The sequence below is a fragment of the Tenrec ecaudatus genome, chromosome 14 (assembly GCF_050624435.1).
Source record: "Tenrec ecaudatus isolate mTenEca1 chromosome 14, mTenEca1.hap1, whole genome shotgun sequence".
Taxonomy (NCBI): Eukaryota; Metazoa; Chordata; class Mammalia; order Afrosoricida; family Tenrecidae; genus Tenrec; species Tenrec ecaudatus.
In genome coordinates, this window is record NC_134543.1 from 7442479 (window position 1) to 7460827 (window position 18349).

The following is an 18349-nucleotide window of genomic DNA, read 5'->3' on the forward strand; positions in this document are numbered from 1 at the left end:
AACCAAACAAACGCCCACCCACAGTGACAGCGACAAGCCAGCAAGGCTCACCCGTTCCAGTCAGGCTGCTCTGCTCCTGCAAAAGGCTGGAAACCTTGCCCTTGCTTCTTTCCCACTTTCTTTCCCACTTTCCCAGAGCTCCGGTCGTTGCTGCGGACCGGGCTCCCACTAGTGGCGGCCCTGTGAACAACAGCATGAACACGGCCTGGTCCAGAGAAATCATCGGCTGATGGCTGATGGTTGGCTTGTCTCCGTCCACTGTTTGGGCCACTACCCATGCGAGGTCCTTTCAGTCCAGGGACTCCTCTGGGCCATGTTCTGTTGTGTACCACAGGGTTTTCACTGCCCGATGTTCAGAAGTACAGCACCAGCTCTTCCTTCCTTCCCCGTCTCAATCTGGGAGCTCCACTGAAACTTATCCACCACAGGTGTCTGATATTAGAAAAGCAGACGGCGTGCGTGCAATATCATAGCCACATGCATGCCTTACTCTTAGCTCAGTATTTTGAAGACAGAAATCTATTGGAGAAAGGACTCATTTGTGTTTCGAGTTTCCAAGCCTAGTTGCCTGGCTTGTTACATTTCACTAAAGTCAGTTTTCTAGAGTCAATGCCACTGTCGATCAGGCTCTGGGAGAGGCTCTGGCCATGTGGGGAAAGCTCCGGGGAGGGCATCTACTCATCCATTGTTTCCTGAGTATGTGCTAAGGCCTGACTTCACTAAGCAGGAGTTCAAGTTCACACATCACAGGGGCAAAACTGTTGGCAAGTGCCCAGTTAGTGCACCTCCCCTCCAAACCAAACCAAACCAAACCCAAAGCTCACTTCATGCCCTTCTATAGAACAGGGGAGAACTGCCCCCAGGGCATTTCCAGTACTGTAACTCTTTTTCTCCTGAGGTGGTTTTGAATTACAGCCCAACGTTCTAACCATCATGCCACCCCAAATCTCTCAAAATCTAACTCACTGCGATCAACTCAATGCCGACTCACAGTGACCCAATAGGATAGGGTAGAACTACCCCTCTGATTACCTGAGACTATGACTGTAGCTTCACAGGAGCAGAAAGCCCTGTCCGTCTCACTCAGAGTGGCTGGTGGTTTCAAACTGCAGACCTTGGGGATTACAGCTGATCACCCGGTAACCACTACGCCACCTGGGCTCGGTAAAGCCCCCTGAGAGTGCTGTTTTGTGTGAGCAGAGGTAATTGGGTGCAGAACCTGGAGTTGCTGACACCTGGAATAATCCTGGTGGTATGGCTCAGTGGAGAACAAGGACCAGAAGGACTCCCAGAGCCAGCCTGCCCTCTAACACGCAATTCTGCAAGTGCTACCTGCCTCCTTCCTCTTCCCATCTGGACTGTCTCAGCTCGGGGGCAGAGGCAGGGAGTGGCTGGGAGCTTGGATCTGTGTAGCTTTGCCACCCTCCTGGGAGAGGGGAGATGAGATCCACCCAGGCAGCTGCAAGACAAGATAGGAAAAACACATGGCATCAGGAGGGCAAACAAGAGGAAGTATTTGGAAAGCTGGGGCTGTGTAGCTGGTTGCAATGTGGAGAGGGCATGGGGTGGTCCACTTGTTCATTCGTTCTTCTATGCATGCTCTGAGAGAGCACTCTGGACCAGGGCCTGTGCCAGGCATCAACTGAGTACAGTAATATGAAGGGAATTCAAATACGTCATTAAAAAGATTCCATTTTTTTTAAGTATTGAAAAGGTTTATCATTAGCATTAGCCAGCTGGAGTCAGTAGCTGATTCCGATTGTGTTGACAACATGGAAAGCGTCAGTCAGGAGCCAGTGGAACATGCACCTTCTTCTGGCCGTCAGGCCCCATCAAGGTGCTGGCCTTGGCTACATCAATGTCCTAGAGCTTCCTCACGGCCTGTCTGATCTGGGGCTGGTTGCCCTTGATATCCACCATGAACATAAGAGTGTTGTTATCGTCGATCTTCTTCATGGCGGACTCCATGGTCAGGGGCACTCGATGATGGCGCTGGGGGCCTTCTTCAAGGGTCTTTGGGCTGCCTTCCTAGTCTTAGTCTGGAGCCACCAGAAGGCTGTGGATACCTTTCAGCATGGCCTTCTTGGCTTTTAACGCCTTTGCTCTGGTTTGGGGAGGGGCAGGGGGCTCCTTCTTTGCCTTCGGCACCATCTTCATAAAAAGGCTTTTAAAAAATTGTGAATTGCATGGGGAATTAGAGAGTACATCATCAGTTTTCCATCCAACAATTCATACACATTTTGCTTCATGTCACTGTAACATCACGTGTCCTACTTCCTCCGTGTGTCCTGTTTCCATCCCTCCCTTTTTTGAAACCCCTCTGAATTCTGTCCTTGGTTAAATGCTGCCCTTTGGATCTCAGATGGCTGATTCTTCTAAAGTAAATCTCCCTAGTGTTGTTTACTTTACAGATCTGTCTATTGTTTGCCTGAAAAGTAAGTCATGGGGGTGAGTTTGATTCTAGAAGGATAAGTAAGAACGACAGCTCACTTGTCTCTATCTAACCAGTAAGCCTGGTCTTGTTTGTTTTCAAGATTCGTTCCACATTTTCCTCCTGCTCTATCCAGAACCTTCTAAAGTGATCTTTTGCAGGGCAGTTGGTAGTAGTAGCTAGGCGCCATCCAGTTCTCCTGGTCTCAGGGCTGTAGAGACTGATGCTCACGTGGTCTGTCAGTCCACTGGACTCATCATTTCCATGAGTCTTTGATTTTTGTCACCTCGGCACTTTAGATGGCTACTCAAGAGCTTAGGATGTAGACACTTGTCTTTGTGGACTACGTTATCCCAATTGACCTTGGTCCACGATCTTTTTGTCCCATGCTCCACCCTCAATCCTTTTGAAGTGCCCTCGTACATCATCCTTGCCCATAGTCTGGATGACCGGGCACGGATAGTGCAGGTCTGGGGTGGGTGGATCGGGAACAATTTTAGGGGTGTTAAAATATGCATTGTACACATGGGACCTGCTATGGGTTCCTTGTATCCTCCTCCCCACTATATGGCCAAGGCCTGATCCCTGTGTGGCCTTATTTATAGATAGTCCTTGGAGATGTAATCAAATTAAGATGAGGCGAAGAAGCTGTAATCAAGCTAATCAAGTTGAGATCCTACCTCAACCATAAAGAGGATTGGAGTCCGGATACATGCCATCATGTTCAGTCATGAAAGGACAAACATTGTAGCTATATAGGAACCAAAGAGTGTATGTGATTACTAGCAGGAGGGAGGGGGAGAGAGGGAGGCTTGGTTTACATTAATGGTGGACTGATCAGGAAAAAACAAAAAGAAACAAACTCACTGCCACCAAGACAATGCCAACTCACACGATGGCACAGCCTGAAGAATGGCACCTGCCCGCTGACTTGTATATGGAGGCGTTGGCAAGAGAGTCTGTCTTGTGTTATGTGGTTTCATTACAGTAAACAGAAAACCAAAACAAAATAACACTCTAACTCACTGACATTAATTCAAGTTCATCGTATAGGGACCCTAATAGGACTGCCCTTTAGATTTCCAAGGCTATCTTTTTGGGTTTTTTGGTAAATCTTCTTTCTCCCTCAGAACAGCTGGTGGTTTTCCAAGTTCTCTCTTGGAGAGGCTGCTGGTTTTGAACTGATGATCTTCCCGCTAGCAGCCCAACAGATAGCCCACTACACTACAGGGCACAGGAAGGAGGCTGGAAATGGTGTTCATAGGGTGGGCCTGAATTCATGACTGGAACGCTTATAAAAAGAGGCAAAGACCCCCCCCCCCAATTATCATGATCCCAATTCTGCCTTGCGGACCTGGTTAGACCAGAGGATGCACATCGGTGCAGTAGGGATCTGGAAACACAGGGAATCTAGAACGGATGAACCCCTCAGGACCAGCGATGGGAGTGGCGACACCGGGAGGGAAGGGGGTGTAGAAAGGGAGAACCGATCTAGGGGATCTACATGTAACCTCCTCTCTGGGAAATGGGCAACAGGAAAGTGGATGAGGGGAGACGCCGGGCAGTGTAAGATAGTATAGAGTAATAATTTATAAGTTATTAAGGGTTCGTGAGGGAGGAGAGTGCGGGGAGGGAGGGGGAGGGGAGAAAAAGGAAAATGAGCTGATTCCACGAACCCAAGTGGAAGGCCAATTTTGAGAATGACGAGGGCAACGAATGTATAAGGGTGCTTTTACTCAACTGATGTATGTGTGGATTGTGATAAGAGTTGTATGAGCCCCAATAAAATGATTTATTTTTTTTAAAAGAGGCAAAGAGATACACAGAGAGACTGCTATATGACCACAAGACAGAGATGGGGCTGATGTATTGTCAAGCCAAGATTGCTGCAGACCAGCAAAATCGAGGAGAAAAAATGAAATCAATTCTCCCTTGGAGCCTTGACTCTGGCTTGTGGCCTCTTTCTAGAGAATAAATACCCATCACAGAATTTTTACTATGCATTCATTTTTATAAACTGGCACTCGATGAAACTGTGTGCATTTATATGTATTTACCTGTATATATTGATAGTTTACATTTATTTATAAATTATAAAACTGTTCTATAAATGATAGATTATGAGACATTTGTAAATTACTTGCAGTTATAAGGAAATACATTTCTATTGCTTTAAGCCACGTTGTAGTAATTTGTTACGCAGCTCTAGCAAACCCCTGCGGGTTCGATCCAAGATCCGGTGGGACCGGGAATCACAGGAGCCACAGGTGACTGAAGACACTGAGAACAATGGGGACGTGGGACAGGTGCGAGGTCCGGGGACTCTGGGAGACCATCGCCTGGCAGATCCGGGACGGCTTCTGGAGGAGGTGACACCCTAGAGATAAACACGCCCGTGACGGGCCGAGGGAAAAGAAGGTCGGTCCCTAAGAGGCTAAGGCTTAGCCGAAAGCCCAGCTCTCGGGAAGCGGTGGAGGACCACCTCGGGCGCATCTGCGGTCCCACTAGGCGGGCGCAGGCGCCTTCCGAGCTGTTTTGTCCCGCGGGGCTCCCGTAGCCCGCCCCTTTCCCAGGTGACGCATATTGCTGCCGCCGCTGCTTGGCGTCCGGGTTCCACGGGTTCGAGTCCCCCTCTCGGCCGCCATGGCGAACGCGGAGCCCGAGGCTGAAGAGGGCGGCGGCGGCGCCGGGGCTGCCCTCGGCCGGGGCGGCGGCGCCGCGCGCGTGGCCCCGCTGGGTCCCGAGCAGCTGCGGCGGGTCCTGGAGCAGGTGTCGAAGGCGCAGCCGCCGCCGCCGCCCTTCGTGCTGCAGGACGCGGCGCGGCGCCTGCGGGACGCGGCCCGACAGGCCGCCCTGCAGCGGGGCCCGGGCGCCGAGCCCCCGCCGCGCCTGCTGCCGCCCCAGGTGAGACCCCCGGAGGGGCCGGGGCCGCGCCCCCGCGTCCGGCCGCACCTGTCACCGCGCCGCGGGGCCCGGCATCTCGGACCCGCCCACCCGGGCGCCGCTGGCCTTCCTCCGCGCAGCGCTTCCCGAGCCCGCCTGTGCCCGGCGGCCGAGGGCGCTGCGAGCCCACACCGGGGCAGGCCTGCGAGTGACCGGGCAGCGCGAGGGCGAGGGGCCGGCCGAGGAACGCTGCAGCTTCCAGGCTGGGGCCAGACTCGGGCGGTGGGCAGAGTTAAACACGGCGTGGTCGTTGGTGGCCTGGGGCCGTGACCCGCCACCCAGCACGGTGCCGGCGCACACTGGCCTCGCCCACTTCTTCCGTGAAGCCTCCCTGAAGCACCCCGTTTTGTCTCACGCATGGTGCCCCGGGGCGCACAGCTCTTGGCTGTGGGAGGGTCCACGCAGCATCCAAATGGTCCCTACAGCGTCTGTGCAGTCACAATTCTTTCCCCTGGCGGGGCTGTGGGTGACAAAATGCCCTCGCCTCCAAACCGCTGTAGAGGTGAACAGGCGTTAAAGTATAGAATCGGAAAGCTTGGCCCTGGTGGCAGTCTGATAGATGTAGGTGTTGTCTGGGGTTTTGAGCAGGAGCCTGGTGGAGTAGTGGTTATACCCTGGGCCGTGGTCTGCAAGCTCAGTGGTCTGAGAACACCAGCCACTCCGAGTTTGGTTTCTCACGGTTGGAGAACTGGGAAGTTGAGACAAGATGCTCCACCTCCTAGACCAGAGGTTCTCAACCTTCGAAAGGCCGCGACCCTTTCATACAGTTCCTCATGCTGTGGTGACCCCCTCAACCCATAAAATTATTTTTGTTGCTACTTCATCACTGTAATGTTGCTGTTGTGTTAATCGGGTGATGCCTGTGAAAAGGTCGTTTGACCCCCAAAGGGGTCGCGACCCACAGGTTGAGAACCACAGTACATAGCGGCATGGTCTTGAGTAACTCACTCTCTTTGGACTCACTCGTGGGAAGGTGGCTGGCTGTCGGAGCTCTGGTTCATATTTAGTACTGAAGAGCTGAGGAGTTAGTGGGTCCCTGCCTCCTGCCCCCAGGAGGGTCCCCATGACTGCCCGCTGCAGAGCCCTCCTCTGTGACCAGCACCTTGCTGGCCCGCTTCAGTCTCAGCAACCTCCTGGGAGACTTTTTGTGTCCAAGTTCCTAGACGAGGAACAAGGCTGGGTGATCTCCAGGGCCTTCGACCCATCATTCCTCTCTGCTGAGAGTGGCCCTGGGGAAAGGCTTTGCAGGTTTGTTGTAGGGACGTGGGAAATAGTCCCCCAAGGGTGCGTTTTCCATGAAAGCAAAGGTCGTTCTGGGCAGACAAGAAGGAGAAAGGATGAAGTGCATTGAGAGAGAGAGCAACCTTCCTCCTGGCTGAGATGAGAGACTGGGCTGATACCATGGCTCTGGACCAGACTTGGAAGGAGATGGAAGGGGAGAGACCGAGTTCCCGGAACAGGAGAGGAAGGCAGCTGGCAGCCCGTGGGGGAGGGTGGACATGGCCCACTGCTGAGTCTTGCTCCTGCCCTCCTATCCCCGTGCCCCCCTCCTGCACAGATACACCCAGTGTCAGTCAACACCCCATGCTCGCTCTACATCCATTCCCTCCTTTGCATCGTCTTCTCTCACACCCCAAATGCCCGTTTTTACACACACATTCACAAGACCCCCTCAGAGCTCAGCTCACTTGGCAGCTTGCTGCCCCTGGGATCCTCCGCATTGGCCACTGCTGTCCCAGAATGCCACGGTCTTCTCTGCTTGGCCTGGCTGTGTGCCTTACTTAGGGAGTGCTGTCTCTTCAGGATCTTAATAGAGCTTTTGAGGGTACAGAAGTCGGGCCCCACCCAAGAGGTTCCATCCCAGCCTGCCAGCCTGCAGGTGACCAGGTCTCCTGATGGGTGTGGCTCAGACTCTACTCTCCAGGTTTCGGTGGGGGCACTTCATAGGAGTTGGATGGAAGAAGTGAAATAGCAAAGTGGTCAGGCCAGCCATAAAAACCAACTAGACCGACAGCAGGGACTTCGAGTCTGACTCCCAGCTGCTTTCCAAAGCTTCCATCGTTTGCAAACAGGCTGCCAGACTGTTCCCTGCAGAGCAGCTGGGAGTTCGAACCATCCGCCTTTTGGCCAGCAGTTGAGAGTAGAACGGCCCCTGTCGGTTTCCAAGACGTCGTTCTTCTTGGGAATAGCACCTTGGAGCAGTATGGGTCTAGCAGGTTATGTATCGGGATTCCAGTTCAGGCCTGAAACTGTTTATCATTTAGAAATGTTACATTGTGGTTAAGATGAGGGCAAACCTGCCAACACTTGAAGGTTCTAGGTCGCAGCAGACAGGAGGGGAGTCAGCACTTGGGAGTCTCCCTGTTTCCTGGTCTCCTCTTTCTGTATTTAAGCAACTGGAAGCCATTCGAGTCAAGGTCACATCTGGAGAGACACAAGGTCAGGAGAGGCGCATATCCACACTGGCCACCCTCACGCCCAGAATAATTCAGCCCAGCCCAGCACCCAGAAGGAGCCCTGGCCTGATGGGGCTCAGCGTCACCGGGCCTCAACTGCTCAGACTCCAGCCTCTATTGAGAACCAGTCCACAGCCGTCTCACCTGAGCCACTCCCCGCAGCCTCCCATTCAAGTGTTGGTGCGGAGACCACTGCCCAGCCTCAGCCCAGTCTCTGTGAAGACAGCCACAGCCCCCAGGGCTCCAGGTGGACAGGGGCCCCCCGCCCTGCCCCCTGAACCTCCCAGCTCCACCAGCGTGTCTGTGTCCAACCTGCACACAAAACACATGGAGAAGCGGAAAACATCTTTGCACGTGAAAACCCGCTCCGGCCGGATCTCTCGACCCCCCAAGTATAAGGCCAAGGACTACAGGTTCATCAAGACAGAGGATCTGGCCGATGGCCACCCCTCGGACTCGGACGATTACTCAGAGCTCAGCGTCGAAGAGGATGAAGGGCCAAGGGACCAGGTGGTGCTCTTTGACTCCTCCACCTGTCCCCTGCGACCCAAAACCTTCAAGTGTCAGGCCTGTGACAAGTCCTACATTGGGCAAGGGGGACTGGCCCGGCACTTCAAATTGAACCCAGGCCATGGCCAGCTGGAGCCCACGGAGCTGCTGCTGCCCCAGAGAGCCAACAGGAACCTCCGTCTCAGGCGCACCGAGGACTGGCCCGTTAGCCGGGCTCCCCTGGAAGCGTCCACTCCTACCGAGCTCCGTGAGGAAGGAGTCCTTTCCCAGGGTGCCACGGCAGCAGAGCCCACCCAGGGCAGATGGCAGGTAACCTCTGTCTGTGTGTCAGTTTCCTCACCCACACCTTCCTGCCTGCCCTCCCACTGCACCCCGATGGTGTCGGCTGAGGGCTGGAATTGTCACTGTAGGAGCCCCAAGAGTGAGCACCTGGCCAGCCACGAGACGACAGGCGTCAAGGGAGTGTGAGGCAGCGCAGCCCGGCTCTTAGTCCCCAGCACTGCCCTCGTCTGATGCTGAGGTGACAGGGTCTGGGGAAGGTCAGAACTGGGGACGTCATGGTGGAAGTCGCTTCCCCACATAGCACACCCTTCTCGTTTGTCCCTGCTCCTGCTCCCCTAAAGCGGCAGGTTGGCGGCGGCGTCACTGAGAGTTGGCCACAGTGAGATTTAATTCCTGGAATTTCAGGCCTGCCTTCTGTGACATTCACAGTGTATGTGGTTGTAAGGCAACAAATGGGTCACTCCGGTGTGCTGCTTGTGGTTGCGTGTGTGTTGTGTGTTCGTCTGTCTGCGCCCTCGGCGGACTGATTACATTCGTCTTATAGCTTTGGAAACGTGAAGCAGGAGAGCCAGCGGTGGAATCGGTGTGCTGTTTGATGGGAGTGTGTGACCCGAGGCAGGGAAGCTGTGCAGAGTGGGACTTGCCTCCCAGGGACATCATAATGGGCAGGAGTCCAGGCGAGCTCTTGTGTGACCCAGTCCCGGGGCAGCTCTTGAGCAAACATTCGGAAAGTGCCCTCTGCCTGTGTCGTCACCCCGAGAGCAGCAATGTGTTTGTTCCCTTGTGCTGTTGGCTGTTCTCCACAGGCCCTATGCCAGCAGGTCTTATCAACGTGCTCAACTCTGCAGCTGCTCTCGGGGTCGACCTCTGGCTCTTATCTGCGATGAGCCCCCTGAGGCTCAGCAGGGACAGTGGACTCCCTGGCCTCTCAGGCTCTGGCACGTCTAGGAGTTAGCCCAGGGGGGTACGAAGACCTTAGTCTTCTCTCTCCCTTGGACCAAGCTGCTTCTTAGGAGGTTCTCAGCCTATTAGAAACCCACCTTCTTCTTTTTAAAATACTTTTATTGGGGGTTCTTATCACAATCCATACATTCCTCCAGCGTGTCAAGCACATTTGCACATATGCCAACATCATCATTTTCAAAGCATTCTCTTCCCATTTGAGCCCCTGATATCCGCTCCCCATTTCTTCCCCCCCTCCCTCCCTCACGAACCATTCATCAGTCATAGATTATATTTTCCACAAACCCAACTTCTGTAAAACCTTTCTGCTTCTCTTCTCCTGGAGCTGTCTGGGCTGATGGGGTGGCTGGATTTCAGAATCAAACCTCAGATCTACTGACAGTTCACCGGGGACGTAGAAGTCCTACAACACATCCGAGGCTTTGTAAGAATACTCACCTGTTCCAGAGGGTATGTGGGGATGGAGTGGGGGGCCCTGAGCTGTCACTCCCAAGCTGCTGGCCCTGTACCACTGGCAGTAACTATAGCCGTTTGCTCAGGAGCCATTTGGAAAACAAAGAAAATGGGTTTCTATTTTCCTGTAAAAAGTTTCAAGGGGTCAATGCAGGTTTCAGCTTGTGGGCCCTGTAGTCTTCCTTTCAGGATCTGTAGTCTTCCTTTCAGGATCTGTATTAGACCTGGTTGTCTAGAGAAACAAATCCAATGATATGTATAAGAAAGAGCTTTATACCAAGAAATAATTACACATCAGGAGGGCATCCCAGCCCAGTCCAACTTAATTCCATGTCTGATGCTTGTCCATAAGTCCCTCTCAGACTCACGCAGCTGCAGGCCGGTGACATGGAATAGTGAACCAGAAAGCAGGGGGATCATGGGCTGGTAGGCACAGTCATGTGGATCCAAGGTTAGTGGGAACAGGGCAGGGTGCCCACAGCTCTTGGGCAGGGCAGTCCACAGGGAGCTTCCCCTGGAGGCTGGCAGAGAGGGGGGAGATTCCCAGTGTCCCCACTTATAGAAGGCTACCCACCCCCCACAGGAAGGCATCATTGATCGGCCTGTGACCTGACTGACAGGTTGAATTCCCTCCCTACACTTGCATATATCTTCCAGTTGACATGAAATCTAACTGTCACCAGGTCTCAGGACAGTCTGTGTGCCAGTTGTCACTGAGGTGACTGGGGAAGATGGGGCGTTCAGCCAAGCCCCAGCCTTTGGCTAGGAGTCCACAGAGGGCCTGCTAGTGACCAGGGGAACTGCTGAGCGGAAAGAAGTGGAGAACTGTAGGAGAGTCTGAGATAACACACAGTGCGACAAATGGCCCCAGGGAGTGGCCGGGGCCGGGCATCCAGGCTCCATGCACAGCGGAAGCCGTGGTTTCCTGTGGAAGTGGGGTGCCTAAGGCAAACCGTGATGTTCCCTGCCCCAGCTCTAAATAGAACTCTGGTGAGTTGTGTGCCAATTTGGGGCTTGTCTACAGATGATCCCGGGTGATCGGTGCTTCGTCCTAACTGCCTCTTCATTTCATTCATAGCAGCTGCTGTTTCTCAAGCCCTTGCTGTGTGGCAGCTTAGCCACCTAAAACCCTGGCGCTCCGTGCCAAGGGAGGCTAGGCTCGCCTTTCCCCCCCACCCTCTCCATCACCACCACTACCCCCACTTGATAGATTCAGAACCTGAACCTCAGTCAGGTTCACTGACTCACAGCAAGTCAGCCCACAGAGGGGCAGCAAGACTGAATGCAGGCCGGTGGCACTGGCTGAGCAGGGATAGGCGAGGGCGTCCTGGGGTCAGCGAGCCCAGCCAGCCTGCACCTCAGTGACGGACGTGATGGTGAAGTCAGCACCTCTGTCCCACAGAGAATTTGGGGACTTTTTAAACAGGATCACATCCAGCTCTTATAGGAGAGAATTTCCCAGACCCAAACAAGTGCCCACCAATTGGCAGGCCCTGTCCTCAGTGTTGAGCACATTGTGTCAGGAGGAGGACGCGGCCCCTAGGAGCACAGTGTAAAATCGGTCCTGAGAAAGGGGCAGGCAGCCCAGGGACTGGCCAGCAGAGCTGTCGGTGAGCCTCCCTGGTGGCTGGCGTGACACCCACAGAGACTTGAGGCCAAGCAGTGCAGGAGACAGACCCCTGCCGACTGTCCCACCTGGCTGGTGGGGTGGATGGATCGGGCTCTAACCTCGGGTGTTTGGAAGTTGGAATTCAACATTTTTGTCTTACAAATGACAAGTCCCCGGTGGCTTGGCTGATGGTTAGTGGCCATTGTGCTGCCGTCCGAGGCCCCTCCCAGCCTGCCTCACGGTCCCGTGCGGCTGTACAGAAGCACTTGGTGGGAGGCTGGGCTAACCAGTGTGCTCACACAGGCTGGAGACTCAGAGGCAGGTCAGGGCCTCGGTCAGTGTGATTGCTTCTTGGTTGGTCACCCCCAGTGATCCTGCTCCTTGGCTTCTAGATGAGCCTTTCCTGGTGCGTGTGTGTATGTGTGTGTCTAGTCTGTGCTTTCTGTAGCTCAGAAGGGATTGGGTGTAGGCCCCACCCCACACCCACAATCTCAGGAACATACAGAGATGCTAGTTCTACACTGTTTCCTATCTCCAAGCACATGCCAGGGGGCCCCAAGTCACTCTATCCCCCAGTTCCCGGAGCTGCCTTCCCCTTACTTCCTGCCACCCTGCGGCATCTCACCCATCCCAGGCTAGCTTCCCTCTGCCCACTCCCATCCCTGGGACCTGGAAGCCCCTCAGCCCCTATGTCAGGGCAGAACCACCTTCTTTGCCTTGCCCCATGTGGTCAAGGCAGCTGGCTTCCAGGTGCCAGGATAGGACCCCAGAGGCGCCCCGACTCCCATTTTCCTCCGCTATCCTCTGTTTCTGTGTACTCTCAGCGCTGCACTCTGGCCACGGCCTCTCAGCTCCCCCATCCCTGTGGCCACTCAAACCTCATCTGACAAGAAATCCCAGCCTGATGCCCTCGCAGGCTGGCCACCTAGCCCTGGCTGCCCTTCGGGGCTATTGGCCGCTCTCCTGAACCCCCGCAGGCAGGCCGTTCTACTAGCTGGAAGCCCCAGAGGGGAGGGCACTCAGGTCCCCAGAGTTCACAGGGTCTCTGGTCACATCAGCTTGTTGGCCCACTGTCACCCGTCATGGTTTCCCAGCAGGGTGATCCAGAGGGGCTGGCGGCCCTGGCCCGGCCTCGGCGGAGTGCCCTAGTCACGGTGTTTGAATTCCTGCTGATGAAGGTGAGTCTTCCTGGGTCTGAGAGGGAGCCGGGCTGGCTGCCACCCTTCTATCTCCGGGACGGGACGGGGCAGGGTCCCTTGGGCTGGCCACATATCCTGCCCTGGACTCTGCTGGCCTGGTGGGGGAAAGGGGGCAGCTGGCCTCGGGGCCCCACAGCCCCGGGTTGGCTTGCTCAGGCAGTGCAGCTAGGACCTGCTCTCTGCACCTCACTGACCACGGTGCCCTCGGGTGCCCCCTGGGAACCAAGACCCACACTCTTCTGCCTGCCAGCTTCGGGCCTCCCCCAGCCTCCCCAAGCCTGGCTGCTTTATTGGGAGCCACCCCCGGTCCTCTGTGAGGTCAGACTACCTGGGCTCAGCGGGTCCTTGGGAAGGAAATGCCGTCGGCGACTCACGTTTCTTCCTGTGTTCCCATCGCTCTGGTCATAATGTCTCTATCAAGGTTAAGCGAGCTCATGTATCCCAGCCCTTGTTCCCAGCCGTCTACAAGGAGTTTGAGGAGCTGCACAGGATGGTTGAGGAGATGTGTCATGATTACCTCAGTAGTTCCGGCCCGTGTCCGCTGGAGCCCCTGGAAATACGCAACAGCAAGGTACAGAGCTCTGCTTGGGTGTACTTAGCCCAAGGAGCTGTCCCTGTGCCATGGGGAGGGGAGTCCGTCAGCCCAGTGGAGGGTGTCCCTCACCCACGGGAGCCGGGAGGGGTGGTCAGTAGTGACGTCTTGGAGTCAGCCTCCTTTGGCTAGGACACCCACAGCCCACTGCTCGCTGGTGGTCCCAGTTCCTGCATTGGCGCCTCACTCACTTCCTGCCATTGATGTTTGAGGTGGTCCCCAGGGACCGTGTGTATATGTGTGGGGGTGGGGTGGGTGGGGAGGAGTTAGACATTCTTGGCTCAGTGTCATTGTCCTCATCACACTGCATATAGGGATACTGGGTCCTGTGCAAACCTGTTTTGGGCAGATGTGAGTTGATCTGCCGTGGGTGGGCACGTCCTGTGGCCCCTTGGTTGCTTGGGAGCCTCAGCGAGGTGCGGGGGACGCAGCGGAGACCTGGGCCTCTCTGGACACCACCTCTGTCCACAGATGGCCTTCCTGGCTCTCGTGCCCTGATTACAAACCACGCTTTCGCCATGACAGGCAGGGACCCCGTCGGGAGCCCGCAAACGGCCACGCTGCCTCCTCTGCTCTCTATGGCTCGGCCCTCTCCCCGGAGGAGTGGCGCCGAGAGCATGTGCTCTGCGCCCTGGTGGCAGGGGGCTTCCTCTTGGCAGCGCCCCGTTTGTTTCTGCCTTTTGTGCTTGTTGTTGCTCGTTTTACAGCCCCTAACGAAACTTTATATTTTCATTTCTTAATCTGTATCATTTATAAGAAACCCACAAGGGTTTTGTGTAGTCGCCCCAGTGCTCACACTGCTGGGGCCTCTTTGGAGCTCGGTCTGTAAGGGACCCTACCAAGGTTGGTCAGCTCTGAACCGCCTGGTGCTGGGCCGTGCTTTACCACACTCTGCCATCCCACCTTCCCCAGCCCAGCCCCAGCCCCATGCCCTGTGGTGGGCTCTGACTAACAGCATCGAATCCACTGATTCTTACAGAAACCCCACAGGGCAGCTGTCCTCTCTGTGGACCAGAGAAGGGCTGGGCGGTGGCTTCATGGCCAGTAAGCAGAGGTGCTGGGTACACCCAGCTTTCCCAGGCCCTAAGCCACATCCTGGCCCCCTGCCTGCTGGGGAAGAGAGACCAGTGGGGGGCACAGAGGAGGAAGAATGGGCAGGAAAGCCCTTTGGCATCAAACTGACATCTTAAGTTTGTGTTAGCACCAGAGAGAGCTCTCACAGACCTATTTGTAAACCTTCTGAGTGCCCACATCCAATGTGGCTTTGCTCACGGTCCACGCGGCCATCGAGCCCGTCTACCTCCCATCCTGCATGCCGTGTGCTTGCTCTGTGCAGGGCAGCTCATGTGGATAGAGACTCGGGCCTGCAGCTCCTGGGCTGGCCTGCTGGGGATACCCGGGCGAACGGCGAGTACAGCCTGGAGTCACCGAGGCCTGCTGGAATGGAAAAAGCACCAGTGGGGCCTTTCTGGACCAGGAATCTTTCCTCTGAGACGAGGCCGGAAGTCCAAAGCGCAGGCACTGGCTCTAGGGAAGTCAGTCTCTGTTCTGGGGGAAGGACCTCGTCTCTCGTGAGCATCTAGTTCTGGTTCCCGTGGCTCTGGTCCTGGTTGTCATCATCGTCGTCATTCCGTCCCCACACCCCCCACCCCTCGGGTCATTGATCCTCCCCGACTGCTTGCTTCTGCACTGAGGTGGCCTCATCAGTGTCCCAAAGAGGCCCTGTTCCCAAATGGGATGACAGTGCAGGGTTCTCTTCATCCCATTTCCCCACGAACTTTTGAAGGCCCCATCCAGCCCCTCATAGCCCCGCCCCCCCTCAGGTTGCCGAGTCCCTTGGAATCACAGAAGAGATCCTGAGGGAGAGAGCCATCCGGCCAGACATCCTTCTAGAGCAGTGTGCCAGCCCAGAGGCGGAGGCTGGCGTCCAGAAGCGGGAAGGCGAGGTGGGCCTGGGCTGAGAGGACGCCTAGCTGGTCCTTGCTCCATGGGTGGCGTGGGCTGGGTGGCATGGGCTGGCGTCCAAGCACCCAACACTGCTCTTTCGGGGAGCGGAGCGGGGGGGGCCTGCAGGTTGGTTCCCCATGCTAGTACTCAGCTCTTCTCTGCACAGCCTATGGAGGAGGCGCTGGCTTCAGTAAAAAGGGCCCGAGGAGAGACCATTCCCAAGGACACCACCGGGCCTCCCGCTGTCTGCACAGTAGACATGGAGAGGCTCCGGAGCCAGTGTGCCCCAGCCGCCAGGGAAGGTAAGATGCCCATGTAGGGTGTGCCCTCGGTGCCATTTCAGGTAATCCTGGTGACATCGTGCCCCAGCTTCCCGGTGCTCTCTTGTTCAGTAAGCATTCCCCAAGGCCGGGGTTTCTGAGGTTCTCCTGATGTGAGCTGCCTTCGAGCCGGCTCCAGCCCATGACGCCCGATGTCCACCAGAATAAGCACTGCCCGGCCTGCCGCAGCCGCACAGTGGTTAGGGCTGGGCCCATGGCTGTGGTGCCACCTCCTGGGTGAGCATCTGAATACAGACAGGCCAGAGGAGGAGGAGGAGGAGGAGGAGGAGGAGGAGGAGGAGGAAAGAGAGAGAGAGAGAGAGAGAGAGAGAGAGGAGACTGGTTCTGAACGCCAGCTTGTCATCTGACATTGCGCAGGACTCATGCTTGCTGTCAGTCTCCAGAGCCTGTCGGCTGGGCCCACTGAGCAGCCCAACCCCAGAGCCTCAAGCTGGAAGCTTTCTCTGCTTCCCAACTTGGGACCTCATTCCACCTCAGTGGGAGGCCAAGAGCCCCAGAAGAGGAGCGTGATGCTGCCCCACCCCCACTTGGCAGCCGGTTCTCTCTGCACATCCCTCACCCTGTAGTACCGGTGGCGCAGTCTTACAAGCACTCTCGAGGGGCAGCTGTGCCCAGTTAGCCTTCTGGCCATGGTGCTTCAGGGGCAGCCGGAGCCTGGGTCTCCCGGCAGGGTGGGGGGTGGGGGCAGGGACAAAATGTAGAGACAGAATGACCCGGCAGACTGCTCTGGGAACGCTCTGCAGTGCTGCATCCGTCTTTCTGAGTCAGCAATGAGGAGAAATACTAGTTTGCTACCCGTCCACAGAGCAAGGGGAGCTTACATGTTGCAAGAGAATGGACGTGGACATGGGTTTGGGAGGTTACAGTCACAAGGCCATCACGCCATCTACAAGTGCTTCACCCTGCTCTTCTGAACCTCCAGGTTGTGGCCCTCAAGTCAACAGGGACTTGTCCCATCTGGCAGTGGGTGCTGTCAGCGGTGTCGGCGAGCTCCCTGAGGGCCGGCAGCTGAGAGCCGTCGTGGACTTCGATGCCCAGAGTGGGCCTGTGGGCTGGGCTCCATTGCCCCAGGGTGCCATTGGGCCGGTTCTCCACGCTCAGTTGGCCCAGGATGCTGGGGGCAGCCCACCAGGCTTAGCTCCCTGTGGCACCCTGGTGGCAGGTGATGTGGTCAGGAGCTGTGGCAGTGTGGGCACTGTCACCCTCACGGATGTCACTGCTCTGTTCCCGGAGGCCATGCTGGTAGACCAGGCCTGCAGGACTGCATCGGAGCCTCCGCCCGGCCTGGACAGGCCCCTGCCGGCTACCAGGAGTCTTGGGAGCCACATGGAAACCACGAGCCAGTGCCATGGTCCCCGGGAGCCTGCTGGACCTGCAGAGCTGGAGAGCATTGCTGCTGGCGGGGAAGCTGGGGCCCTGGAGCTCTCCCCTGGGTGCCAGGAACTGTTCTCCCCAGGGCCGGAGCAGATCCTCATTCAGACTTCAGACGGGCTCCTCTTGTCCCACCCCAGTTCACTTGTGCCTGGGGAGGAGGACATTGTCCTAGTGGCTGAGGGAACAGGCGTGCTGCCAGCCGGCCTTCCCTTAGAGGCGGTGGAGGCCCTTCTCGGCGGGCAGCCCGGGCCCTCCTCATGAGGCCGTCAGCCCACACCCTGTGCTGTCTGCCTTTTCTCCAAGGGTGACTTCGAACCTTGTGTAAATGTGAACAATGACACGCCTTTTGTATTTATAAAGCCTGCCCGCCTGCCCACCATGCCGCCGGCCTCTGCCCGTGCCTTGCCTGCCATCGCCCTCTAAGCTGGTATGGAGTCTCCACACAGCCGACGCTGAGGCGCTGTGCGAGAGCAGCATGCCATGCTACTCCCTGGGCGCTGCTCTTGCGCCCGCCTGCTCCCATGACTGCAGAAGCTGTCTCGGGAGTCTGGAAAGCAAAAAGCCATTTCGGGCAGCCCCTTGTCTGCGAGTGGGAAAGGCCTTTGTGCCGCTGCTGGAGGAGGGAGGCCTGCCTGAGGACGACTGCCCGGGCTCTGGCGGAGCCTTGATGGCTGCCTGCTGCCCCTCCTCAGGGTCTCTCTTCGCGAGGGGACAGCAGGGTGGGGCCATTTGTCTCTACTTGGACAAGGTCACCCTGAGAGCACTCAGGCAGGCTCCCTGTGGAGGGTGTGCCTCAGGGCGGCTTGGGGTGCCAGCTTTATCCCATGGTACCAGCATCCCCTCAGCCCTTCCCAGGACTGGAAGGTGTGTCCCCACCCTCCCACTTGCTGCCCAGTGGGTTTCACAGAAACATGGGAGCGTGTGGTAGCAGGACAGGCCTGGCCTATAGGCAGCAAGCATGGTCACTTAGCTGCGCTGAACCAACATCAGAACCCACCCTGTCAGGCAAGGGGCCCCACCCATGGGCACCTGATCTTTCCCTTGAGGTTCCCCTTTAAGTCACAGGTTCCCAAGCTTACGTGGCCTATGCCCCCCTTTCAGAGAAAATTACTCAGAACCCCCTATCCGGCCTCCCCCCTAGCTATTAAAAACTTGTACTATACAGCCTTTAACCCAGGGTAAAGGGTAGGTACTGCTTTTACCATCCCCCTGGATTGGTCCAGTGCCCCCCAGGGGGTGGTTCCACCTG

General features: G+C 56.4%; 2 protein-coding genes across 5 annotated transcripts in view; one reads left to right on the top strand and one right to left on the bottom strand.

The window, feature by feature from the left end:
• MOK (MOK protein kinase) overlaps positions 1-1968 on the bottom strand; it is a 61705-nt gene extending 59737 nt beyond the window's left edge. Inside the window, exon 1 of the mRNA XM_075531619.1 lies at positions 1879-1968. Coding sequence (XP_075387734.1) covers positions 1879-1968 — 90 coding nt within the window. The remainder of the gene's footprint in view (positions 1-1878) is intronic.
• Positions 1969-5054: 3086 nt separating this feature from the next.
• On the top strand, positions 5055-18065 carry ZNF839 (zinc finger protein 839). Of its 4 annotated transcripts, none has more exons than XM_075531241.1 (7): positions 5055-5335; positions 7768-8649; positions 12745-12825; positions 13292-13417; positions 15262-15384; positions 15552-15687; positions 16649-18065. In XM_075531241.1, exons 1-7 carry the CDS (start codon positions 5075-5077, stop codon positions 17359-17361), a joined length of 2322 nt encoding a protein of 773 aa, XP_075387356.1. In that variant the 5' UTR covers positions 5055-5074; the 3' UTR covers positions 17362-18065. The 4 variants fall into 4 exon arrangements, with proteins under 4 accessions (XP_075387356.1, XP_075387355.1, XP_075387353.1 ...); XM_075531240.1 differs by having other exon boundaries at positions 12742-12825; positions 16649-18063; XM_075531238.1 differs by having other exon boundaries at positions 13268-13417; positions 16649-18063.
• The last annotated feature ends 284 nt before the right edge of the window (positions 18066-18349 follow it).